Below are 27,533 nucleotides of genomic sequence, written 5' to 3'. Positions count from 1 at the left end.
CACAGTTTATGTTAACATTAATCATGTTTAACAAGGTACTTATCAGAGCCAAGAAAGCATAGAACAAAAATTGTTTCAGGCTTTCCCTTCACCTTATTGTAATGAAGAACTGCCAAATGTTTATGATTGATTTACTGGAGGGGGCTTAAAAGATGCCTTGTTCTTTTGAAGAGGTGGCTCTCTCATACTCTTAAGTGACATCCTCCATTCTTCCATTTTTCATAACATTTTTTGTAGTCACCACTTCAAAATAATAAGAAAGCACTTGGGACAGGCCTGTTGTTTTTCTTTCCTTCCTTTTTTTTTTTTAATGAATCACTTAATTTCCTTCCCACACCAAAGTTCCTTCCAGGGCCTGCCTGGGTGGGCCAAAGAAGCATTTAATGATGGAAGCAGTGAAGATAGGGCAACATGGTTGACAAACACATTCTCATTCTGCATCCCAAGGCATCTCCAGAGAAATAGCAGCACCTTAATTGCTTGTGCACTTACACCCTGGATGATGCTGAAGGAGTCATGGTCCTTCTCTGTTAAATTCTTCCTGCCCAAAATGTTCTATTTAGCTTTGCCTGGTCTGAATCCTCAGCTTCATGTGAAGTTCGTGTTCTTCCTCCCTCTGATGAATGCTAATTACAGGCTTACATTAAAAGTTTAAATTAATGCTAATGACAACCATCTTCTTAATACCTTTTTGAGTGGGTGAAGGGGGACCGAGATGCAAATTGGCAATGGGATTTAAAGGCACTCGTATCTTGAAGACGAGCAAGCAAACCCACTTTGTCAGCTGACTTGAGAATGGAGACCTCCACTGAGGTTAACAGGGGCAAGAAGGAAGAGGACAGCACTTCATAGACTGTATCCATGAGCTTACAGTCCAAAGATACACTCCTATGCACACCTATCTTGCTTCTTAATTGCGCTTACTTTGGAATAAATGCATGTAGGCTTGCATTGCAAAGTAATGGATGGTAACCTTTCAACAGTGTCCAATCAAGTCAGTGCCAGGCCTACCATGTGGCAGAGTGAGGCACCCTTATCTCAAGCAGCAAGTGCTCATGGGTTGTTTTTCCTGAGCATCCTGCTCTGTTGCCACACAGCCTGTCCTGGGCTTCCTGTATCTACCTGCTGTTTCAGGTGTGGTTAAGTCTGTTGTCCCAACACTGGTACTGAAGCAAGATGCAGCTGCCAGTCCAGTCAGCTTTTGCACATGGAATGAGAAGGGGACTGCTCTCTGGTCCTTCTCCTCAGTCAACAAAATACATTTGGTTGACCCCACTCAAAGTACATGGAAGTTAGCTCTATCACCTCCTTTGATGGAACTGTATGAATTGAAAATCCATGTGCTTTGGCTTAATTGGACCTTGGATCAGACATCTGTCTGCCAACAGGAGGCTGACATGGTTTCTTAAAAGACAAAAGATTTTGGAGAGGTGTGTCCATCTCCAAAGGGACCCTTTGCAGGTGCATCTGTTCTGGCTGATATTTACTTATGAATACAAAACACGGGCCTTTAAAATGTTTATAGCCCCAGAAGGGTTGGGCATTCCCACAACATGTGTAGGTATGTGCCTGTGGGAGTGCAGCCTCTTCAACATTTTGGTGAGGTTCCTGGGTGTATCAGTATCAGTTTCCGTGGTGTTAAGTACCACCTGTAGGTGAGTTTCAGGGTGAGTTCTTTTCTTTTAGCTGAGATTGATTTAAAGAGAGGTTTAAACCACATTCTAGTCCATTGGGTGAGGTTAATTTCATAGCCTATGTCATGCTCCCATTGTTTTTTGATTGCATCAAGGGGGTCTGTGGGATTTTTGGAGCAGGATTTTGTATATTGTGGATACCATCCCTTTGTCATGTTCCCCTGCTGTCAGGAGAAGGTTTTTGAAGGTGGTTAGGGACCTAGAAATATGCAAAATAACTAAACAGGTATTAGAACTCACCCCAGAACCGGCACTACTGAACATCTTCCAAGATCATAATGACCACTCACATTATACAGAGCTTATAACTCTCAACAGCCAGAAGCCTCATAGCCAGACAATGGAGAGACCTGTCAGGGTGAACATGGACCAGTGGTACCAAATCGTTGGGAAACAGCCTTACTAGAAAAGCTAAGCAATAAACTGAAACTGACACTGGGACAAATAGAAGAGAACATCTGCACCCCAGTATGCCTCCCTTTATCATATACACAGCCCAACAAGACCAGAACAAGAACCTGCCAACAGCATACCAATCAATCTGACTTACTTGACCCAGCAAGCCCTCCCCTCACCCCCACAAAGGCAAACAAGCCCCATTGCAGCCAACCACAGACAAGCAACCATACCCTGGTCCCCCAACCAAGGAAATGTAACAAGTGAATAGAAAAAGAACGTATGTAGTTGACGCTGACACGAAACCCCACGTGTACACTGCAAAAATATAAATTTCACCACCTCCCCCCTCTTCTTCCTGACCTTATACTGTACTCAACACTAATGTCTCATAATAAATATAACTGATCTGTAGAAAACTGATCTGTAGACTGTGCAACTTGAAAAAAGAGACAAGGCATGTACTTTTGTAAACCAAGAAAATATTTAATAATAATAATAATAATTAATAATAATATGCCCCCCTTTTGTTTTGTCTTTAAATGAGCATCCATTGATGTTTGAATGCCCCCCTGTCACATCTCCAAATGGCACAGCCTTAGCGGGCGATTCCAAACCAGAGAGACACCCACCCACCCCCGGAAACTTGGGAAGTTTGCCGTCCCGGGGGTGTCACCACTCCGGTGGTGGTTTTTGTTGGCTTTGCAGCGCTCCTGGGTTTGAACTTCCAGATCCTTATCTCCTGAAATGGTTTCTGTTAACGTGCTTGCGATTTCACAACCTTGCCCCGTGTCTATACAGCCACTCCACTTCTCCCGATCCAGCTGAGCCTCCCTCCGCCTTCGGGAAGGCGTTCCCCGTAAAAAAATAAAGCAAAAAAATACCGACAGCTATCAAAACGTTTTAATAGACGATCTGAAGATTTCGAGAATATATCTATCTATCTATCAAAACGTCCAAGAAAATATGAGATCTGATCTTCCGAAATTTGTGCCTTCAGCTGGTTTTTATTGTCTTGGTTTTGATAATAATAAGAGAACACGCACACCAACATGCACGCACACACAGAGGACGCCTTTAATTTTCCTAAGGCTCGCCTTCTGTTCATTGTGGGAGACAAGTAATCAATGTTTTGTTTAGCAGCGTTCAGGAAAAGGGCGCAAATGCGAGTGTCTCGCTTCAAAACGAGGATATTTTCGATCATCTGGAGCTTGAAGCAAACTAGGCCTTGTGACTTTCGGGGATAGTTTCTCTCTTCACTACACACAGTGGAGTTTTGTTTTTTTTCTCCTTCCTTTTAACGTCACGAAATAAAAGCACTTGCTCAGTGTGATCTTGTGCGTGTTTACTCAGAAGTAAAGACTGTATACTTCAGCAGAGTTTTCTCTCTAGTTAATAAACGTGGCCTTGTGGGCCTAAATTACCTGCCACACTTTTCGCTCGAAATCATTCTCTATCTAAAAATAAATATTTAAAAAATCTCTTTCTGTCTATCCCTTCTCGCTTTCCGCATTAAATTATTTGCTCAAATTATCCGAACTTTACACCGCTACCTTACAGCGCGTTTTCCTTCTTCCTAATAAAGTATACTGCAGTAGTGCGGTTCTGATATGAGCATCATGCAAATCCATCCCGGAAAAATAAAGGGAGAAGGCAGACTGGCCCAACGCTGCGCAGAGATTTATTGGAGGGGGGGAGGGCCGTTGAACTGAATGGGGGTTACTCTCGCATCGGATTGCAGCCTTCACACTGCGAAGAGCTGTCGCTTGGACCCGCTCCTTCTAAAATTACACACACAGGCGCGCGCGCGCACCCACCCACCCATAGTTGCAGGAAAGTCAAGCTGGTCGTTAACCTGTGTTCTCGAGACTCAAATCAAGTACTCGATGAACGTCCCCTCCCTGCTCCCCCAAATCGCCAAAACATATTTTAAAGTATTTCAAAGTAGTGCGTTGGTACTGGATGGGCCGGATAAAAAGTATACTTCTATTACACACTCACACACACTTATATATAATATTTTAAGAAACTGGAGCATTTTTTACTTTTCTGGTAACACCTCAAGCGACATTAAAACAAAAAACAACCATCCTTGCCACTAGCGATCGCCCCATCTTTTAATGCTGAAAGCCACCTTTTCCAAAACGATCCAAGTGGCTCTTTTGTATTCCTGGCCCTGCGTCGCTTCCAGCCATCAAAACTTTCATTATGTAAATAATACACGCTCCTTCGAAGGCAGATGGGGAATCGCGCGCTCCTTTTACATGGAAGATTTGCTCACCTGGTCATCATCGGATCTCGGAGCAAATGGCATTGAGTTCCAGCAACGTCTCAGCTCCCCGGCTTACCCAACCGGGGAAAGGCTTCATTAGCAAGTTTGCGTTCACTCTTTTGACGCCATTTGATTTAGGACCCAATGTACTGCTCCCCGCCCCGCTCCTGACAATTCCAAGAATAAGGGGGGGGGTTGTGTTTAAATGTTTTGCTTTAGTTTAACAATTTAGCACAGATACTTTAAGCCTTAAGAGTACTAGAGAGAGGGGGGGCGGAATGCTAAAACGTCCATTCTCTCCTATGTAGCCTTTTCCCGACGTTTTCAGGCTTCAGTTGAAAACTTCTTTTCAAGCTCACGTCCAGTCAAAATCGTGTTTGCTGTTCGGTGGCCGTCGTTGATTGATTCGGTAAAATAACATTTATTTACAAACCAGCAAAAAAATGTTGCCGGTTGGAGAAGACTAATGGGCAAATGACCTGAATATACAAGGCACGCTTGTACTGTATATTCTTGTGTTGGTCCACTTCCTGGCGACTTTGCACAAAGTTTGCACAAAGTTGCATTTACACCACCCAATCGCGGCGAATGTTTTTTAAAAAAACTGTGCGGACACCTAATCACTTCGTGAAATCGCTTAACCCGAGCAAACTGTTTTGTTTTTGGTTTTTTTTTTTTTAAAAAAAGCTATTCTCCTTATGCACACTCAGACAAATTTAACCTCAGTTTCGGAGACCCAGTGTGAGTGTGTTTTCACCTCTGCCCATCTTCATTACCAGAGGGAAAAAATAATATACAAATAATTCCTTATACAGTGAACAACTTTTTCCATGGCACCGATAGGATAGACAAACAAATAGATGATGATAGATAGATAGATGATAGATAGGTAGGTAGGTAGATAGATGATAGATAGATAGATGATAGATAGACAGACAGATAGATAGATAGATGATAGATAGATAGATAGATAGATAGATAGATAGATAGATAGATAGATAGATAGATAGATAGATAGATGATAGATAGATAGATAGATAGATATAGATAGATGATAGATATAGATGCTGCATTTTGCAACCTTTTGCAATCAGCTATAGTGCACAAGAAATCAGTAACCATATCATGGTTGTTATATTTTTTTAAAAAAAAAACCAACTCCAACAGCCACCCTTAAAGTCCAGATCTGTTTCCTTATAGGAGGATTGTATATAGGAGGATTTTTTTAAAATCCTGCATATAACCTATTTACTTCGAGAAAATATGTAATCAGGAACGACTTGTTTCTTTGCAAAGAAAGAAAGAAAGGTTTATTTTGACATGTCCTCGGGCTCTTAAGGAGCCATCAAGTTTTCAACTTCCTAGGAAATATTTCCTTATCCCTCCCTCTTAAGGAAGCGTATAAATACAGGCTAGAGGTGAAGGTCAACCAGGCAGCTGTTTTCAAAGGCACGGGCAGGGTGGGGCACCTTAAGCAAACAGGGGTGTCATTAGGGATGGTGGCAAAGCGCCGGCCTTCACAACTCGCTCTACCTTCTCGTTTCCTTCCATGTCCCGCTGCAGTAGACCAAGGGACTCAAACTCCTGCTCCCCAGCTTTCTCACACACGCAAACTTTTATTTCTGTGATTTGGGGGATTAAAGGAAATCCTTCCCTCTTTTTTATTTTGCTATCTGTGTTGAGAAACTTTTTTGTAGCTTAAAAACAAGAAACTAAAAAGGAGGGGAAGCTATATTTCAGATTACACACACACATACACCTTTCCCTCACATTGTTTGGCCATCAAAACAGCCGCCGCGCTCAAGATAAACATCGTTAGCAAATCATTGTAATTGGGACGGTGAAATCTGACCTTTGACCGGGGAAGACAGAGCTCACAATAGTGTCTGCTTTGATTCCTGGAAGGAGGGACAAAGGAACAAGCTCCTTGACAGAAGTCATCGGTAGAGGCACCTCCAGAGGAAGGGGGCAGCGGGGACAAATGAGCGCGTGGCCTTCCCGGGGAAGACCAAAGGGCCCGGCCGAGGCCAGTCAGTCCCCCATCTGAATATGTAAAATAGCGGCGGGCTGGTCGACCTTTGCCATGTGCGCTCTAGCCACGCAGGAACCTCTTACCAAGGAAGGGCAGAAAGGCCGGAGAGCTGAGAGGGAGGACGGGGGAGCTTGGAGTGGTGGAGACTTGGGCGAGGTGGATGGAGGAGATGGAGGGAGAGACGAGTGATAGGTGTCTTGAAAGATACGTGCAGAGGACCCAATCTGAAGAGGCTCCTAACAAATGGCTGGTTCACACGTGTAGGCACAACCCTAAACTTCCATGAATGTTGTAAACAAGCATGGGGGTGGTGCTGGTTTGGCTTCGCCTTCTCCCCGCAGTGCTCTTGCCCTCACGCGGGGAAATATTGAGAAAGATGCTTCTGCAATTGCAATCGGATGCCCACAATCCCACCATATTAACTCGCCACCTTATTTTGCTTAGTGTGCAAAAAAAGGTTCTTAATCTATGTTGCTCCCAAAAGCAATCGGACTCATCAAGTTAGATGGCAATGCTATACAGTGGTACATCGGGTTAAGTACTTAATTCGTTCCGGAGGTCCGTTCTTAACCTGAAACTGTTCTTAACCTGAAGCACAACTTTAGCTAGTGGGGCCTCCCGCTGCTGCCGTGCCGCCCGAGCACGATTTATGTTCTCATCCTGAAGCAAAGTTCTTAACCCGAGGTACTATTTCTGGGTTAGCGGAGTCTGTAACCTGAAGCGTATGTAACCCGAGGTACCACTGTACTGTGTACCGTTTTAGCAGGAAGTAGAGCCCATTGAACTTGGGGTGCTTCCCCACAGTACGGGGCTGACACGTTTCCCTCTCTCATCTGACGTGAAGCGCAAGGTTGGTGGTTTCAATGTTGTAAACAGACGACCTCCTGATTCTAGCAGCCCTCTTTGGGAGGTGGCTTTCTGGAAAGTGGAAAAAAAATAGTCCTAAATAGTCAACAGCAAGTCACCTCCCTAACTTCATAACTTGCAGGTGTGTAGTCCGGGGGTGGTCATGGAACTAGCTGTGACACTGAGAGCTTAGTTGACCCTGCGTGGTCAGGATTGCCTTTTTCCAGCTTGTAAAGAGAGCTACACTGATTCCTGGACCGGGATGGCTTGAGCACAGTTGCCCAGACTCTGGTGACCTTGGTACGGTTGAATCACTGCAGTCTGAGGAAGGCCCAAAGGCCGCAGCCAATGCAGAAAACTGAGGCTAGGCTGCTTGTGGGAACAGACTACTTGCAGGAGCTGACAGCTTCCCTGCGGGGTCTGTACTGGTTCCCAGTCTGCTACTGGGCCAAATTCAACATTCTTTTACTAACGTGCAGCTGGAAGTCAGGTTACCCGAGAGACCCCTATAAACCCAGGGGGTCACTACTTTCATCAGGAGAGCTTCTAAAGTCCCTAAAATATCACAACAGCGGGGTTTTCAGGAAAGCTGTCCCTGTTTGGTGGAAGATCATCCCTGCTGAGCTGCGACAGACACCCACTATTTGTAATGTGTGGGAACCACCGAAAACATTTCTGTTGCCGCCAGCTTTTCCAGCTGGGAGAGAAAGGTGCTTGCTTTTGGGTCTCTGCCTACGGCACCCCGTTTTGTTGTCTTCAGACTTAACTGTGGTCGTTTTCTGTGATGTTTTTAAACTTCCTTTTAGTTACTTTTACCTTGTGCTTATAAATCGCCCTGAGACTATTATTATTATTATTATACCACCCAGTTGAATATCCTGAAAACTCACTGTCTTTGTTTTGATTGGTAGATGATGGGACAGTCAGTTAAAATTCCACTAGCCGCTTTGAGAAGTGATTCTCCTTCAGGCCTTTTCACTTGAGGAAGAAATAGTGTCAGCTTCCCAGTTCACACACAAACACACGGTGCAAATCGTTAGTAGAGGATGGGATCAGCGTGCATTGGCGATGTGGTATTTTGGGGTCTCTCACACTCAGCTTACAACGTCTCTCTCTCTCTCTCACACACACACACAACGTTGCTTTTTTGGGGTGAAAGGGGATTAAGATCTCTTGGAAATGATCAGGTATCGGGAGAGGAGGGAGCCCCTCTCCGGAAAGCAAAGACGGGACAAGGCGAGCACAGCGCCGGAGGTGGAAACAGCAGGTGGTTGAAGTTCAGTTGCTTTTACGCGACTCTGGAGATGCTGCTCGCCTTCCTGTTTGCTTGTTAGAGCTGGCAATTGGGGGAGGGGGTGCATTATTCAAGGGGAAGCATTCCGAAGGTTGCCAAGAGTGAGCCTGGCTCCCTGTGACCCTGAGGGGGAAAGACTGTGGCAAAGAGGGCAGGTGCCTCTCGCTCCCTCCTCCCACCTGCTTGGCTAATGTTAGCAAACGGGACGCCGCCTTCGGCATCAGCAACTGCTTTGCGTCCGCTGCTAAAGTCGTAGACTTATTCTGCTGTGAGAACTATTTGCTGTGAAACTTGTTAACAACTCTCGGGAATGGATTTCTGCGAGCTACAGGAAACAACCCCACCAGCCTCACACGCAGATGGGTGTGATTGATCGCCCGCGGTTGTGCACGGGAACCGCTGGCGAGGATTCACCGGCGGAGAGCCGTGCCCAGCACACATCCCGGGGCTAATAGGCAAATGCTTACTCCGTTTTCTCGCCTCGCCTTGCTGGGCGCGCCCTGATCTTTTATTTCAGGCCTCGCCGCTTGAGACAGCATTTGCCTTCTTTCACTAACTTGCCACGCGCAGCGACGGGCCACCTCCGGCCTCCCTTTGCCCTCGAAAGCTAGGGAAACGTTTCTGCTGCACCCTGTCCAAAGCAAAAGGCCAGCCAGGATCACTTCACATGAGCAACGCTTGGCCTTGCTTCCTACTCCGGTATCTTTTGCGTGTCCTGTGTTCTGTTGCCCTCTCATGGACGTGAGCTTGACCAAACAAGCACGCGAAGCGCAATCGCCCCTTTGCGAATGGCTCCTTGGACCTCTTTACATTTTCGTGATTTATGTAGTGTGTGTTAGCCATGTTTATTGAGAGAGGACAAACACTGGGCTACCCTCCTCTGATTCCGATCACTCACGCACATGTCCATTAAAACCATTGGGATTTCAACATTAAAAATAAATTAGGATATTTATTTGTAGAGAGGTGTGCTCGAACATTCTTTTTAGCATGCCCAAAGACGTGGCATTTCGATTGTCCTGCGGCCACACTCCGCCTCCCTGCAGTTTTGCACAGGCCCGAGTCGAAAATTCCACTGATCATTTCCGCTTTGCCAACATTCGAGGGTGGAATGTTGGAACTTTACGAACATTCGAACCCGGGGGCGTGTCCCTTTTCAACTGGGCTTTGATGGTTCCTTCTTTTTCCCCTTCCTCCTCCTCCTCAATGGAAACAAAGCTCTCCCCTTTGATATTCAGCTTTCTGGCAAATTCAGAGTGGGCACAGAGTCAAACCTTGTCACGGTGTCTTCTCAAAAACCTGGTGTTGATCAACACGCCGAGAAACAAATGGACAATAGAAACCTTTGTTTGCATGTATGCAGGCCGCTGCAGAAGAAGAGGGAAGCCCTGCGTGATTAGCACGTTTCAACCGCGATTCACAACAAATGAGTCAACGCATTTCTGCTCCTTGGAGGAGATAGGAGGGCGTGTGCATGGGATGGGTTAAAAAAGAAGAAGATATAAGCATAAACTTTCATATGCTGAGTTTAAATTATAAAGTGGGCATTCGCCTGCATACATTCATGTGCGCATGTGGTACTTTGGAGAGAAAGATCTACATTTGTAAATATGAATATATTTGTCCCCACCGAAGTCAATAGCAAAATTTCCCCTGATTAGATACATAAGCTTGCTCCGTTTAAAATCAGCGGGTATTTTGCTATGATGACACCTTACATTTTTATGTATCTGCACGCATTAGGCTTGTGTTAGTAACTGGACCTGGCTTCTGACTAAATAAAAAGAAAGTGCATTATCTCCTTCACAGCTTCAGTAAAAAGGCGTGTCCGTCGACAGGAAGAAACTGAGAGCTGGATTTGTAAGGAGATATATATATATATATATATATATATATATATATATATATATATATATATATATAATTAAATAACAAAGTCCCAAAATGGGGAGGGGGTTTTCTCTTCGGCGTTTTAACGACAGCAAGTAGTTATTTTTTCCCCTTTCTTCCTCCCTGTTCAGCAAATAAAAGAGGAGGTGTGGCAGGTGGGTGGGGCTTACCTTTCTATAAATATCCCTGAGGCTATGAGAGGAGAGAAATAATTAAAACGCCTGCATATCTCTCCGCAAGCAATAATAGCACCGCCCCACCTCCTATTTGCAAAAGGCCGTCGGTTTTCGTGTGAGCGGGTAGGGCGGCTATTTAAACAGCAAGCAGTGCCAAGCAGCAGCTCCGAGAGAAATTAATATATGTTAGTTAGTTTGTTTGTTTGTTTACCCGCATCATTTGCCTTTAATCGATACTGTTTGAACTCCAGACTCCATTTAACTTTCTCCTTCTGTGAAGCGACTGAGTAGGAACGGATGCTTCAGGTTCAATTGTTTTGTTTTAATTTTATTTTTATTTTTAAACCCCTTCATCACAGTTCTAAGGCCATTGCAAGTGTAAAAAGGAAAACTCCATTCTTTGAGGTTGCTCCGAAGTATTACCGTATGCATTTCAAAATTACCTTCTGGATGACTTTGCCCAATCTCTCTCTCTCCATGCAGAAACAGCCTGGAAGCTGGAAGTTTTAAGCTAAGAGCAGAGCAGCCTCATCCTAGAAGAGTTTACTGGGAATTTATTTAGTTATGATTTAACAAGATTTATATACCGCCAGAGGTGCCAGCTTGAATAAAAGATTGTGGGGGCCTAAGTAAGACCCGCCTCACATAATTGATCACATGACACAGTGCGCACACACTATCTGAATGGGAGTGGCAATCAACTTTTCATGGGCCCGGCCCCCTCAAATATTTTATCGTGGGGGCCGAAGCCCCCACTGCCCCTAGGAGTTGGCTCCTATGTATACCCCTGAAGCAACCACACCAACAAAGATCTAAACGGTTCACATGAATTTAGTCCCAATTTTGAGGTTTACTCCCAAGTAAGTGGGCATAGGATTGCAGTCTATCCGGGCCCAGAAAGAGGAAGCAGGGCCTAACCGGAAGTGGATGTGTTTAGGACTGCAGCTGTGAGATGCTCCTTAAAAAACAAGGCCCAGATCATGATTAGGAAGCTTAGGCGCCAAATCCATAGAGCAGGGTCAGGGGACCTGTGACCCTCCCAGATGTTGTTGGGCTCAAGTGCCACCTGCCCCAGCCAGCTTCGCCAGACCTCGGGGGTGCTGTATCCTGACCACATCTGGAGGGCGACGCGTTCTCCATCCCTGCCACAGAGAAATGGAATTGGTTCGAAACAAAAAAAGGCAAGAAATTTGAGCATCGTGTGTGTTTAGGCCACTGGCTTTTCTGGGTGTTGTTAGTTTAGTTAGTTAGTTTTTTGAAAGAGGGGGCTAGAAGATCAAACTTTACAGGCAAAGGAGTGGAGTTTCCTACGGGACGAGCAAGTGGGGGAGTCAAATTTTAGTGTAGTATTTTCTACGAAGTACAGCGCTCACTGCCACCCCGATGTCACCTGAGACCAATTCTAGCCTCTTCTAAGGTTAAGCACAAATTAGCTAGATGGTGGCCTCGTGGTCCTCCCGCTGAGCCGTGAAATCCGCTGCGTGAGTTCACCAATGGCCATCTCTCGGCCTGACCTACCTTACGCGGTCGTTGTGAAGGGAACATGGCAGGGCGCCCATGTACGTAAACTCCGTGGAAGGAAAGGTTGGATAAGCTTTGACCAGAATCTCAATCACCTCATTCAGATGGGGTCTCCTCCACACACACACACGTTTACGGGAAAGGTTAAGTTTGTTATGGAAGACCTCAAAACTCTCATCAGTTTCACGGGCCACGCTGTCCCCAGCCTTCCTGAACCTGTTGCTGCTTTGGACTACACTCCTATCAACCCAGATCAGGAAGCTGACTTGGGGCTGATGGGAGTTGTAGTCCAAAGCAACTGAAGGGAGCTATGGCACAAGATTGGGGAAGGCTGCTCTGCGTCATTCTCTGAAGGTAGAGGGTGCCCATGTATGGAGGGAGAGGGGAAGCGCTGCGGAATCCTTTGGCTTTATTTTGAACGATGGGCCTATCCACTCAATTCTCTCCTCTGAATTCAATGGTCCCGCCCGGATCCTATGTGCCCTTAACTTGGGAGAAGGTCTCATTGAGCTCAGTGGTGTCCACTCCTGAGTAGACATGCTTAGGATTGCGTTGCAGGTATTGTACCTTACTTGGAAATGGAGCAAAAGGGGGACTGGTGGATCACACTTCTTTGGGCCAGTGTGGAACGGCATGTAAAATTAATGGAGAGCAACAGAGGTGGTGTCAGTTTGTGTCACGAAATAAAATATTTTTCAGACACGGCAGACACGCACACAAACACGTCTCCAGAATTTCAGTCACTGGGCTTTATCAATGCACCTAAGAAACCCCAGTCTGGACGCGTCGTAGCGGAATATTCGTAGGCTGGGCGCACTTGAATTTGGGCTATAAGCCTTAACACGCTTTGTGCAGAGCGAGTTCCATTGTCCGCAGCAAGACTGTGAGTCAACATGCCAACAGTTCCATTAAACTACAATATTTCCCTTAAAGTTGTTTTTTTTTGGGGGGGGGAGGGTCGATCTTATCTTAAGGGACTAGATTTCGTTCCAACCCAGCGCCGTGACTTCCTAGTGTGCCAACGTTGCCATTCAGCAGCAACAACAAACATTTAAATTTTTATCTCTTCCGTGCGTGGCCCGTGACCAAAAGAGCAGCGCAATCCTCTTAAGTTCCTGTGAGCTCGATGGGACTTTCTCCGGGATACACGCGTGTAGTAGCACTGCACCTTCCAGCGCAGAGGCCCTTTGATTTCAGGGGGAGAAATTTAAATAGTTCCTTCTCTTTCCCACTGGAAGGAAGGGCATTTAAGTGCCTTGGTGGGGAAGTGCCTTCCCTTCTTTCGGTTTTCTGCGTTATGTCAGAACTGACTCAGTGTTACAAATCCCGGGCATTTCAAGGGGAGAGAAATAGACGCTTGTAAACAAAGGATGGCTTTAATAGCGAAGCATCATGAACTGAATTCCACATTGGTCAGTTTTTCATATATACATGAATAAATGAAGGAGTGGAAGGGAAGCGACATAGGAACATCGGCAGCTGCTTTATACTGAGTCAGGCCATTGGGGTACCGAACCTACTGGCTGGCAGCTCTCCCCAAGGGTATCAAATGGGGGCCTCTTCCAGCCCAAACTGGAGATGCTGGAGAGTAAAGCTGGGACCCTCTGCACCAAAATCAGGTGTTCTACCCTTGAGCCAAGGCCCTTTCCCGAATGCTACGTCCGCTATTCCCGCTGTTACCACCCCCACTACCATTACGACTAACCATAATCATACCCACCCAGCGGAATTCAAGCAGCCGTCCTAGCCATGTTTTACTTGAAAGCAAAGCCCACTGAAATCAGGGGACGTACTTTGGAACAAGGCCGCCCAAACTCTCTGAATTGCGAGTCAGTTGGACTCGCTGTTACCTAGGGATCAGTGGTCCACGTAGCTCAGTAATTGTACGCACTGCCTGAAAATTTACCCGAGAGATGCCAAGGGAAGGAACTCGGGACCTTTGAGGGCAAAGCATGAGCTCTGTTCCTGAAAGTAGTGGGGGGGGTGGCTGTGCTTAGGGTGCCCCTTTGCAAACGACTGAGATCCGGGACAAGAAAAAAAAGAAAGAAAGAAAGAAAGAAAGAAAGAAAGAAAGAAAGAAAGAAAGAAAGAAAGAAAGAAAGAAAGAAAGAAAGAAAGAAAGAAAGAAAGAAAGAAAGAAAGAAAGAAAGAAAGAAAGAAAGAAAGAAAGAAAGAAGGCGCCCGGCTTTGAGGTCACGCCCAGATGCCCACAAGGTACTTGACAATTTCATGGAAGAGTCACCAGAACACAAAATTAATACTGAGCTCCTACGACCGCGGTGTCTCCAAGCAAATTAAAAATGGTGTCTGTTCTTAATAATGTTGGCCTGCCAGAGAAGGCGGATTTATCCACCTGCTCGTAACTGTTAGTTCAAGTGGCCGTCCTCGTGGGCACGGGGGAACTCTCTTGGAAAGCGAGGCCATTTGCTCCATCTCAGTGTTGGGGGTGGGGGGAAGGAGGAGTAAAAAAAAATAAATCCCTAACATTAAAAGGCCGAATTTACTTAAACATTTTTAAAAGGCAATGGCTGCTCGAAGAAGGCCGCGGAGGGAAAGCCACCCCCCCCGCCCCGCCATTCATTATGCCGCGCTGCTAAGCAACCGTCTGCAAAGTACCGATCATTTCCCCTCCCCTCCTCCCCTCTCCCTCTCCCTCTCCTGCCTCTATTGCTCTTCCTGGCGAAAAAGCGCCTCAGTAGAAATTCAATATGATCTTGGATGCGAGGCAGGGAGCTGTCAGACAAATTTCTCTCCAACCCATCCTGGAACTCGAAGGAGCCAGGAAATTTCATGACATTATTAGCTTTCATTCATTTCATATTCACACACAAACACACAAATATATCATCTCTGGGACCGAAGCACCTTATTTCTAGATCTTTGGTGGTGTTCAGTCTTCCTCCACAAATATTATACATAGCTCAGCATATCCCGTTGAAACAAGTTAGCCCGGAAGATAAAAGTCCCTTCTCTTCCCAAGGGACTTAGGCTGAGATTTTGGGTTGTTGTTGGGTGTGGGGTTTTTTTTTGTTGGGGTAGGTCCATTGCACTCAGTAAGACTAATTTCTAAGTAAACATGCTCAGAGCCGGGCAGTTAGTAGGACTACAGTTCATTGGATTGGGGCCCTACTATCCCACCCAGGGATCCAACAGCGAGGGAAGAAGCTGAGAGCAAATGAGCAAGGGAAACAAGACGTTGGTTTTTTTAAAAAATTCTCCCCACTTAAAAAAAATAATCTGGGAGAGATATATGCCAGATAGTTTTAGAGATAAATGTATATAAAGACTAAGAAGAACAGGATATTTTAATATATTAATGTATTAAAGGGGGAGTGGGGTTGGAGAACAGAGAAGAATTACAGAATCGGTATATATCCTGAACACAATCTACACTTTATTTCAGACTACAGATTTCTGAACATAAGAAAAAAATCTTTGGCTTGCAGCAAGGGGTTCAGTCTCGCAGTCTGTGGGTCGTAGTGTTATTGTTCTTACTCGGTAGGGTGGGGGGAGAGAAGAAGGAGGAGGAAGAAGAAGAAGAAGAAGAAAAAGAAACACCACACGCACACGCAGGAAATGAAAGAGAGGGAGAAAGGCACACACGAAAACGCGACAGGGAAAAGAAGAAAGGGGGAGCAGGGAAGTCGGGAAGAGCCAGACAAATTCTTTAAAATCAGGAGGCTGAAAGGGGGGGGCTGGAGGAGTTGAGAGCTATAATTAAGAAAAAGAAGAGGGGGGGAGACCAAAGTGGAGCTGGTGGGCAGGGAGGGGGGAGATCAACGGCTGAGCGAATAGAAAAACGCTACACATCATTATCATCATCATTTCTTACCTGAAATTAAATATATACAAGATCATACGATGTTTGGCTATATAGATAACTTTTTGTTTGTAAGTGTTCGGGGTTTTTGTTTTGTTTTAAATCGGAATCCTTATAACTATGAATAGACAATAAATTTGATTCTTTTCTCTCTCTTAAATAGCACCCTTCCAAGTCCCCCACAACTGTGTGTCACTGCAGGAAAGAAGTCCTTTCGTGTTTGTCGTGTGTTTTGTCTTTTCCCAAATTGTCCTCTCGCGCTCTCTCTCTTTTTAATTGTTCCTCTTTGCTTTGCTTTTGCTTTGTATGGTTATTCTTTGTCTTCCCTGGCGATCAGGTTCATAATAATAATAATAATAATAATATAATTATAATAATAATAATAATATTAAGCATCAAAAAACGAAAAAACAAAATAAACCCGACAAGGTCTGTGCTCTCTGGGCGCGCTCACTCGCTGTCCTCTTTGTCTTGCACGGTAGTGGTGGAATGATTGTAGAGTCCCTGCGCCATGAGGTGCAGCGCCAGGCCGTTCTTGATGCCCGTGGCCTTCTTGATCTTGGCGCGCTTGTTCTGGAACCAGATCTTGATCTGCGACTCGTTGAGGCTGAGCTCCTGCGCCAAAGTCTGCCGCCTCTGCTCGGTGATGTAGCGGTTCGCCTGGAACTCCGCCTTGAGTCTCTGCAGCTGCTCCGCCGTGAAAGCGGTGCGAGGCCGCTTGTCCTCCTTCTCGTTCTTCTTCTTCTTCAGCTTCCTCGTGCGGGGACCTACAAAGGGGGGGTGCGAGGGGTGGAGGAGGGAGGGAGGGAGAGAGAGAGAAACACACACACGCACACAAAGGGGAAGGAGGAGGGGGTGAGGGGCACGAGAGAGAAAAGGGGACAGCAGTTGCCAGGTCAGAAGCATTCCCAAAACACACACACACACATGCAACACACATAAAGGGGAGCCTGCCACATGGGAGCAACGCCGGGCATTCCGGAAATTGGGGAGACTCTGTTTTGAAGGAAAGGGGGGCGCCTCCTTTCCCCGTTCCAAAAGGGGCACCCGGCAACCGTGATGGATGGGCAGGGTCAGAACTGATCTGCTTGGATTTCCCCCAACCCACATATATCCTACGTCTTTTCCTCCACTGTTTAAAACGTGGGTGCATTTCTCCCCCACCCCACATCCTTCAGGACGCCTGTTTCCACTACCACCCCTGCGCTTTTCAAAACAGTCTAGGCCCTTCTTAGTCCCAAGTTCTGCGCGAGTACATTAGAAGAGCAGCATCGCCCACTTTTAGCTGGCGCGGAGGAGAAGACGCCAAGGAAGAAAGGCGAGAGGGGCGAGATGGGAAGCAAAGAAACAAAGGGGAGTGGGGCGGAAAATCCAAAGGGAAACGTTGGTCAGGATAGGTATTGGTCAGGCACGCGGATGCTTCTGCTAACTTTTCCCGGTCCTGGCCCAAGCTCTATTGTTTGATCGCACCAGATCTAAAGCAGTTTTCTATTGATCACCATCTATCTGTCTATCCATCTATCTATATCTGCAGATAGACAGTTTGAGAAAGAGACTGAGAGGTAGATCAATCAGTTAATTTGGATTTATCAAGTCTGGTGCAGCTGGAATCACGCACACATTTCTAATACACAAAATATACGTATGGGAGAGGCGGTGTTTTGGCCCTCTTCTCCTTAAATGCTCTCATCTCTTAAAGGCAAAGCGTCTTAACTTTACAGCACACACTTGGAAAGCGGGGGAGAAGTCTGACTAATTAGTTATGAGCTTCAGCAAAAAGTATCAGAAAGTTTTTTTTTTAAAAAAAAACCACAAATACACACACACAGCTTCCTCGGCAGATGGCTGCGTTAGGGAAGCGGGCTCCTCACTTATGGGCCTTCGCTGCAGTTTATATTCATTTAGGAAAGCGTGGGGTTCCTGGATTTGTTTTGTTTTTAAAAATCAAACATACAGCATTTCCGGCGCTGCTAGAGTTAAATGGTACGTGTTAGAGGTAACACCCCAGGAAACCTTTCCCAACGTCATTTACCCTCAACATACCTGTTTACTACAAGGACATGTTTGAAATAATGCAACCAGAAAGTTCTCGCTGAATTGTAAGGATAAATAAGCATCGAGGTAAACAGACTTAAAGACTGGACCCAAAAGAAACACTGCAAGCTGTTTACGAAGCGGGTTCTGTTGCTGCTTGGGGCTGGGCCTAACGGTACCACTAGCAGGCACGAAGAGTAACAGCGTAGGCCTCACCCTGTCTACTCGGGAGCAAGTCATACCGAATTTTATTCCGCCCCATTAAATTCGGCAGAATCAGCTTCGGAGTAGAAGCTGCTCAGACGGCGCTGGAGGTTCTTATGCGCCGGGACAACACCGGATTTTAAATCGGTTTTGATCCGCAGCGGGACCCAGACTTTCCTCCTCCAAATCAAACCAAGGCGTCCCTCGACAAAGCAAGCCTGGGAAGTTGTATATGTATGTGTTTAATTTATATTTAATATTATAATTTTGAAATTCATTATTTTCTAAAACAAAAAAAACATCAGGCAATAAATTTAGGCAAGACTCTCGGATTATAAATACCTATTTCAATGTGTGCTCAGCTGTAGACTCATACCTCTTTCCCCTCACAGGCAGAAAATAAATTTCTTATTTTGGGAAACTAAGCAACCCCTATTGCAAGCTGGTCCAAAGGCAGCTGCTACTACTACTGATGATGATGATGATAAGGGAAAATAAATTGCGCTGGATGCTCATTTTTTGAAGCCTGCCGCAAAAGTATATTCTGCAAACGCAAATACACAATTCCAGACAAACCCTCATCTCCTACAATGACTGGGGGAACACTTCACTGAAACCGCTGGTCTCCACTCCACCAAAACCCCTCCAATAAAAGCCGCGGATAAATATATTTTCAAGTGGAGGGCGTTCCTACATTATCTTTCACAGAGAGATCTGGCCCAGCCGGTGTCCTCACGTTCAAAATGCACATCTCTTAAAACCAACGAAACGCGCGCAAGGCTGCTTCCTCGAAGTCCGCGCGTTTCTGCTTAGAAGCAGATTCCCAGCAATTTAATATCAACACATCTTGGCCCCGCAGGACTCCAAAACTAGACCCATAGCCTTGAAGGAGCCCTCGGAAATTAAGGCAAATTGTTCTGGATCCCTCTCGTTTCTAAGCGCTCGCTCTCTCTCTTTCTCTGTTAAAGGAAACGGGTGGGAAACTTTTTTAAAAAATTGCAGAAGTGGGGGGTGGGGGGAGAGAGACTGGAGGAAGTAGATCGTCCCCTTAAATAGAATTCGAGCACTTTAGGCATCAGCCAATGACTCCGAAACAGTGTGTCCCGAATAAGTACTGGAATAAATCTAGACAGATCCTTGTTCAAGTAGTTGTCGTTCAGACATCGTCTTTCCAAAGCCGCCTTGTTTTTGCTTTGTTGGGAAATGTATCAAATACAAATTATTTTAGGGAAGGAATATATTCATACGTGGGTAAGATTCCCCTCTTCAAAGCAGTTTATACCGTGAAGGGGGTTCAAAAAGGGTACCTTAAAACGCCATTTTTAAAAATTACGCAAACACTAATATTTTTTTTTAAAGGGTACAAAATGAAAATGTAGCCTTCCTCCAAAAATCGCCAGCTTTGGGGCCAGTCGCTTGAACGTGAGGAAAACCTTCTCCGGTCAGCAGGCCGCAAAAGTAGCTCTGAGAAGACTGGCTGCTTTCAAAACCAGGCTTAAAAATATATACAGTAGATGAGAGAAAGAGAGAGAGACGGCTGAATAAACTACAGAAAGGGATTAAACAGAGCCGGCTGAATAAATCTCAAGATATTTCCCCAGTCCCCTCATTTACGGAAAATAACAACAGCCAAGAGAAATTTCCTAGCGGCGAAAAGCTCTTTTGGGGGCTGAGATTTTTGCCCGGGGGATAGATGATCGCTGCTCGGATCTCTCTGTTCAGTGGGGAGCAGATTCTAAAGGAGTCGTTCCCAAGAAGCGGGCAGATCTCGGGTGGGGGGCGTGAGAAAGCGAGAGGCGGTGGGGGCAACTGCCAGTCTCAAGAGATCAACACCCCCTATTTCACATCCAGGGAAAGGTGGGCTAAGAGGAGGGCTTGGTGGCCTAGCCGGCTTCGGAGAGGGCCCACCGTCAAGAGCAGCCGCTGCAGCCTCTCTCAAGGAGAGGCCCGTCCTGGCCTCTCCAGGGAGCCGGGGCGCTGCCTTTGCAGGGTGCCGCTGCCGGTGGTGGTGGGGAGCCTTCCTATCAAAACACACTTTGCAAGGCAGCGGCCCTGGGAAAGCAGTAATAAAATCATTGCAGTTGGCCGCGGAAGGTAGAGCTGACAGCTCAATCACTCAATCAATCCGTTTAGTCAATCAAAGTGGCTTTTCTGAGTTCCAAGGAGCGGGGATGTGTCAATAGCGGCGTGATCGAGATGGCTGGCGCTGATAGCGGAGGATTGATCAGTCGCCGGCAGAAAGGAGTTCATAAAGAGCCCCGAGCCGGGGCTGGTGAGGTTGGGGGGCGGCGGGAGAGAGCGATGGACGAAGTGGGGCGAAGAAGGCGACCTGGGAGCGCACCCGGCCGGAGCTCCTTCGCCACCTGCCTCCCAGCGCCCAGCTCCGCAGTCTGCCTCGCTCTCTCGGCCCTGAAAGTTGACAGGAGCGCAAAGGCGAGCGGTCGCCCTTTTCGGGCGCTTTCGCGGGCGCTGACCCGCAGCGGCTCCCTCGCTCGACTCCTTCGCCCTTACGGGTTGGAGGGGCTGATTCAGAGAGACAGACCCCCCCCCTCCTTTCTCTCCCTCTCGTCACTCTTCTTCCCACACCTCCTTTCCCGGAAGGATTTAAACCCTCCTCTGGAAACCGAAGATTCCTCAACCTCCGAGCGGGATCGAGGATTCTGGGGGTTTTTATATTGGGGTGGGGATGTGGGGGGCTTCTAGGGGGAGGACACCTTTATTCTCACGGCAGTATCTGGGGCGGGAGGGAGAACCGGCTGCTGGGAAGAGCGAAATGCGGGGTGGGAATTGCTCCCCTCCAGCCGGTCTGGAAGACGGGAATGGAAAAATGAAGGCCTAGGGGCCTAGATTCTTGTGCTCCGCCGCCGGGAGGCCTCCGCGGGTTTCCCAAGAAAGCCCTTTCTTTTTCTGTCCTCTCTCTTTCTCTGTCTCTCTCACACACTTCCTCTTTCTTTTTCGGCCCCCGCCAATGCCAGTTCCTTCAAACACGCATCCTTCACACGGCAACACTTGTCTCCTTCACTCCTCAATTGCTCAGCAGCGAATGTTTCTGAACAACAACAAAAAGCACTGATTGTCTGCAGCTACGTCCCACACCGAAATCTCTAATTTTCTCCCAGCCATAGATATATCCGGAAAAAAAAGTTTTAGAAAGCACACCATGGTTTCTTCCCCCTTCCTAACTACAGAAAGAGAGAGGCACCCACCCACCCTTCGAGGCCTGAAAAGGGGAGAAAGAGAGAGGAAGACGGCGGCGTGGGCCCTCCAATCTTTCCAGGTGCTGCCTCCACTAGAGACACTTCCACGGACCTCGCAGCCCAGGTTGCGGACATCCCCGGGAGGGGGGGCATTTTGGTCGCAGCTGCTCCGCAAGCTGCTTCGGGCCGAGGGGGGAATCACCAAGCAGCCTCGGCCCCCCTGTTTTGCAGCCTAAGACTGCAGTCTCCGAAGGGCAAGGCTTGCCGGGGAAGCGCAAAAGACTCTGTTGAACACCAGGAGCCCCGCAAACCTCGGAGTGGGGCACCCTAAGAAAATGCAGGGGTCGGGGTCGGGCGAGGGAGGGGAAACGCCGACACAGCTCCACAAAACTCCTAAATACTCTCAAGCCGCCACCTCCCATTTGCTTAATCCAGCGCAGTTTGGGATCCCTCGGCGCGCTCTGCGCCTCAAGTCTTAGCGCACCGTCAGGGTGGCCGGTTTAGGGGCTTGGCTTCCTGGGTTCGGTGGGATGGTTAACGCTCCCCGCAGGATTACACTCATATCACAGAGAGATAGATATATATATATATATAGAAATGGCAGGTGTATATATAAGACAGGGGGGAAGGGGGCAACGCTGAAGGCACGGAAGAGGATTCTTACCCGAGGATGGTCTGTCTGAATACCTAGTGCAGTAAACCCAGGCAGGCCAAACCAGCGGCTGTTGAGAATCGCTCTTGGCAACAGCTCCTCCATTATTGGAGCCCATGAGCAGGATGGCGGGGTTGGCGTGCTCCCCGTACTTCGCCGGGTTAGTTCCACTCCCTTCCGAGCAGGAGGAGGAGGAGGAAGAGGAAGAGGAGGAGGAGGAGGAGGAGATGGGGGGCTTGGCCGTCCCTAGCGCTGCGGCCGCCGCGGCGGGGCTGGCTTTGGAGGCCGTGGAGGAGCTGTCGGGGCTCCCGTGCGACTCCGCGCTAAGGTTGGGGGGCCTGCCGAGCAGAGGGTTGACATTTTCTCTACCTGAGCTGGCCGCGCGGTCAAGGTCCCTGTCCCGGCCGCCGCCCACGCCGCCGCCGGCGCCACCTCCTCCTCCTCCGGCCGCAGTCCCGGCCAGGAGCAAGAGCTGCTCTTTCTTGCAGCCAAAGTCCGGCCTCAGGATGTTGTCGATGAAAAAGTTGGTGGTGCGGTGCTGTTGCTGCTGCTGCTGCTGCTGCGGAGGCGGCGGCGGCCGCTGCTGCTGCGGAGGCGGAGGCGCCTGATGCTGCTGCTGCTGCGGGAGATGGTGCTGGTGGTGCGGAGGGTGGTGGTGGTGGTGCGGGTGGAGAGGCAGGGACACGAGGCACGGCGCGGCCGGGGACAGGGGAGCGTGGCTGCCGGGAGACAGCGGCACGCTCTCGCCATCGCTGCCGCTGGCGCTGGGGCTGCTGCTGCTGGGGCGGCTGCCGGGAGTCGGAGCAGAGTCTCGCAGACTTTTACTGTCCGTCTGCTCTTCCATAGTCAGCTGCCAGCTCCGCAGATGGGCGTCTTGGCTCTTCTTCCACTTCTTCACTCGAGGTCCCCCCTCCACCTACCACCACCACGCCACACTTTTCCGGGCGGTGGCAGAGTAGTTGGGTCCTCGCTGCTGCTGCTGCTGTTGTTCTTGGAAAGATGGGGGAAATGCAAAATAAAATCCACTTGTTGGCTCGCCGAGGAATCTAGAGAGAGATATCCAAAGGCTCAGACATTTGGAGCGATTCGCGCTTTTGGGGCAGTTGTTTTATATTTCCTCTCTCGCTCTCGCTCTCTCTTTCTCTCTCCCCCTCCCTCTCTCTCTCACCCCTCTTCCGAAAGAGAGAGGGGGGTGAGAGAGAGAGAGAGACCAAAACAAAACCAGCCCCCCCAAAGCCCTCCCCCTCCCCCCCAAGTCTTCTCACAATCTACCCATCTTTCTCCGAGCTCCGCAGCTTTGGGGTTTCCCCAAATGTCAGAGTCCGCTTTGCCCACGGATCAGCCTTGGCAGATGCTTTAATCGCCCGCTCGCACGTGCATCTTTTCCTCCCACCTTTCCTTCCCCCACTTCTCCTTTTAAAAAAAAAGGAAAAAAAGAAAGCAAAAATCTCTGACAGCTCCGATCTTGCAACAAACTCTCCTTAAAAAATCTCTCAGCCACACTTTTTTTTCATTCCGACCGGAAGCACGTGAGGATGGCCCGCACGTGGAAAGAGCCAATGAGCAGCCCGGGAATTCTGTGACGCCCCTGACGTCGGCCAATGAGCTGCATTGGAACTTTGCAGTTACATTATCCAAGGGGTTGGCTGATTCAGAGGGAACGAGAGAGAGAGAGAGAGACCTAGGGAGCTTTGCGCTTTCCATGGCGCATCTTTTCTAGAGTCTGCTTCTCCTTCCCTTTTCCCTCCTGCCCAGGACTTTTCATTTACTTATGCTTCTCAAAAAGCAAATATCCAAATCAACCCCACAAATGACGTGTTGAAACTCCACAAGATGATTGCATGTTTATCTTCTGAGATTCGGAAAAGAAATTCGGAATGAAATCTTTCCTGTGTTGTTTATTATTATCATTTCTAAAGAGTAGATGCTAAATTCTTTATAGAATGCTTTTCTAAATTCGGAACAAAACAAAAAACACGTTTATGGGGTGGAAGTGTATTCTGAGTATGACTAGTAACCTAACCAATTATGAAATATCTGTTCCAATCCAAACAGATTTATCAGTACTCTGTGCATGTTTGCTGTGGCAATTATGATTTGTGTCCGCTGTTTTTGTTTGTTGTTTTAAACTTTAAAAAAGGACATAGATGAGCTTTGTCAAAAAGACCATGCAGGGAGTTTCTAAAAGACTAAAAGGGCTCGACCCAACACTATCCAGATTTATTGATTTAAAATAGGAAAGTGGCTGAGCAATCCTGAGCACAGGTGGACTCAGGAATAGATCAGTGGAATTTTTTCCTGGTATGTGTGTGCATAGGATTGCAGACTTAAGCACATGCTCCCCTCTTACTCTTTTTTAAAAAAAACAAACAAACAAACAACACCCCAACCAAACACGATGGTTAAACGCTGACTTTTGCGCAAGCACTCTTTTCAATTCCCTGGAATTTATCAATATCAATATCAATATTTATCAATATTTCTTTCATGCAGATAATTCTATCAGCGTGCATATGCCCCCATAATGTTCTCACTCATTAACAGGTGTCATTTGAAAGAACAGGAAAATAGTTGGAGAGCTGAGTGTCGGTTTAAAGGATAGTGTATTCAATCTAGAGCCTAACCTGCGGTTGAACGTCCAGGTACAAAAGCGGCCAATTTACCAGCTGGTTCGTTTACATGATAGTGACGGGCCAATGTTACACACACACGTGATATGAAAGAACACTGAAAAACAAATCATCCTCATAAAAGCTAAAAGCAATAATCCAAACTGGATTCATTTAGTTTATTCGCACACTGAGATTTTTATTTTTTTGCAGACAAAACAGGATTGGTCTGTTGTTGCTTTTCGTTTGCACCACGTTGCCCTCTAATATAATGTTATCCTTGCTTTAATCATTTTTGCATGGATCATTTATTGTCTGCAACGCATTCTTCTCTCTCTCTCACGCACACACACTCGCTTCCCCTTCCTGGTCAAAACATAACACTGTTATGAAATATTAAAACTGCGTTTTTAATGGAGAGGAGCTGAGAAGGATTCGCTGGGTCCCCGTGGTGGCGATTTATGAGGCCAAACGTTTTACCTTTCAGTGACTCCGCGTCAATTCCAGGTGTTCATAAACATTCTGAGGCTGCAGGTGGAAAGGCCTGAAAACCTGTTCACAGAATAGAGAGAAAGAAGATCGGAGTCACGTGACTTGATTGTTATTTTTCTCTCATCTCCCCCTTTAATTCTCCCTTTTTATTTTTGAGATTGATTTGCAATGGGCGCATCCTATAATTTCAATTCTCTTTCTCTGTGTGTGCATGTATGTATATGTATACAGGATATGTGTGCATGTAGGTACTTTTATTTTAAGTACGTTTATTTTAAACAAAAATTAAAAACACCAAAACCACTGAAACGAGGAGATTCCCCCTCCCCGCAGGAACTCCAAGAAAGAGTAACTGTTTCTTAATAATTGGATTAGAGTATTCTACAGCGCAACGACTTTAAATCGCGGTTATTCGAGAAAGACCCACGAGAAGGCCCATTTTCAAAGCAACTTCAAGCATATGTATATGTACATTCGTATACATATATACGTTACAACCTGGCAGAGGAGACTCGACGCAAGCCCACAAAGACCCCCAACGTTAAATTAGCCACATCTCGCTATTCCCAAATCTCCTCGGATTTAGCCAACCCCCTCCCCATTTCCCTAAATTTGGGTTTTATTTATATTTTAGTTCACCAAAGGAGGGCGGAGGACAAAAAATTGAAATCTTTATCCCAAAAGCGAGCGTGGGTACTTAATTAAATTCTAATTAGGACACTATCAATATCCCATTTAGCTGCGTAGCCTTTGTGCGCCTCAGTCCCTTTCAGAGTCGTAAATGGGGGCCCGCCGCCTTATCTCGCCTGCAAAGAGACGCCTTGAGAAGGGCTGCGAAAGATAATTTATAGGTTTTAATTACTCTTCATTCCGCCTGATCAGCTTGGCGTTCATCAGAAGACGGCGAATAAAACCTGGTCAAAAAGCACTGTCACTATTCCCTGGCACGGCGCTTAATCAAAGTAAGCAGGGCCCCTATTACACGCTGCGCGCCTCTCCACGTAATTTCCCAGCTGCTGATAAAGCTGGTTGAATAATGCTGCAGTCCTTCGGAGACACCATTTACAGAAATGACTTTATTGACGGCTTAACGTCGGTAATTCATTTTACCTTTCATGGAGTGGGAGCCCGGATTTGTTACAGTAATGGGATGATAAATGCGCTGGCGGACCCATAGCTTTGATTAGGCACTGGAATACACACGCGCTCACGCTCACACGCGCGCGCGCATTCAAACGCACGCCATCCCGAAATGGGCCAAAACCGGGCAGCGAGAGAACTTGCCAAACCAGCCCCGACCTGCCACTAGGAAGGCTGGCTGGTTGGCTGGCTAGATGGATGGATGGTAGGAAGGAAGGAAGGAAGGAAGGAAGGAAGGAAGGAAGGAAGGAAGGAAGGAAGGAAGGAAGGAAGGAAGGAAGGAAGGAAGGAAGGAAGGAAGGAGCGAGCCTCCGCTTACCTGCATAGCTCCAGGGGTTTGCTGAAACTCCTCCGGTCCTTCCTGGAGGGAGGAGGAGGAGGAGGGTCGTCCTGGAGAATTCAGGGGTTCTCCGTCTTGTGCGGGCATCTGCTGGGTTTGGGGTTTGGTGGGTGGCCAAATGAAGGGAGGAGGAGATTTCGAGGAGGGATGGGGTGCAGGAAACTAACGATTGCAACTTTTTATGGCTGCTTCTATGACACTCTCGAACACAGAGCTGTTGTGAGTTAACGAAGAGAAGCCCACCTACTCCATCCGTCAAGTAGGAAAGGAACAACAACTACCACGACCACCACAAAAGCCTGCTCCCCCGCTTTGAATTTTGGATGGCTCCTTATTCTTGGGCCCAGTCTGTACATTTTTTTTTTTATAATCGCCAAACACAAGAGAAATTGGAGGTGGTGGTGACTGTTATCCTCCCAGTTCCAGAGGCTTGCATGGTATTTTGATTCTTCCTACATTGATCAGTATTAGACCTTTTTTTTTTTTTTTGGTCCAAAGATAGAAAAATCAAACTCAAAGAACACTGTTCTTTCGATCTATATCTATCTAGCTATCTATGGTGCATTCATTAAAATAAGAATTTCAGTGGGGTGTTTCCCCCCCTTTCCCCCTCTGCTTCCTTCTCCCCCTCCGTGTTTTTTTTTAAATTAACCATGGGAAATAAGTCTGCTGCAACCAAAATAAGCCAAAAATAAAAATTACGAAAACGTGGCACGCTTTGAATTTTTAAGAATTAATAATAAAAGCAGCAGCAGAGTGTAGATTTAAAAAAAAAAAACAGAGAGGGATGGCTAGAGTTTGTTTTTTCGATGTATATTTTATGCGATTCCTTCGGCCTGCACAGGGTTGCATAGATTTCTACGGCAAGACAACGCCAGATTGCCAGATTTTAAAAAGATACCCCTTCTCCCCTGGACACGTGTG

The 27,533-nt window shown here is 47.0% G+C and overlaps 1 protein-coding gene across 1 annotated transcript; it reads right to left on the bottom strand.

The window, feature by feature from the left end:
- Window positions 1-15,493: 15,493 nt before the first annotated feature.
- EN1 (engrailed homeobox 1) lies at window positions 15,494-26,917 on the bottom strand. Its single transcript, XM_081906501.1, has 4 exons — window positions 26,589-26,917; window positions 25,118-25,189; window positions 22,041-23,074; window positions 15,494-16,708 (listed from the first exon to the last, which is right to left on the bottom strand). The coding sequence occupies exons 3-4, from the start codon at window positions 22,870-22,872 to the stop codon at window positions 16,392-16,394; spliced, it is 1,149 nt and encodes a 382-aa protein (XP_081762627.1). The 5' UTR covers window positions 22,873-23,074; window positions 25,118-25,189; window positions 26,589-26,917; the 3' UTR covers window positions 15,494-16,391.
- Window positions 26,918-27,533: the final 616 nt, after the last annotated feature.

The sequence above is a fragment of the Podarcis melisellensis genome (genome assembly GCF_964234715.1).
Source record: "Podarcis melisellensis genome assembly, chromosome: 1".
Classification (NCBI taxonomy): domain Eukaryota; kingdom Metazoa; phylum Chordata; class Lepidosauria; order Squamata; family Lacertidae; genus Podarcis; species Podarcis melisellensis.
This window is presented reverse-complemented; position numbering and strand designations above follow the sequence as displayed.

Coding starts and splice junctions, on each gene's coding strand:
- EN1 (XM_081906501.1), bottom strand. CDS start 22,872: ATGGAAGAGCAGACGGACAGTAAAAGTCTGCGAGACTCTGCTCCGACT. Junction 16,709..22,040: donor TTCAGACAGACCATCCTCGG/GTAAGAATCCTC, acceptor CCCCCTTTGTAG/GTCCCCGCACGAGGAAGCTG.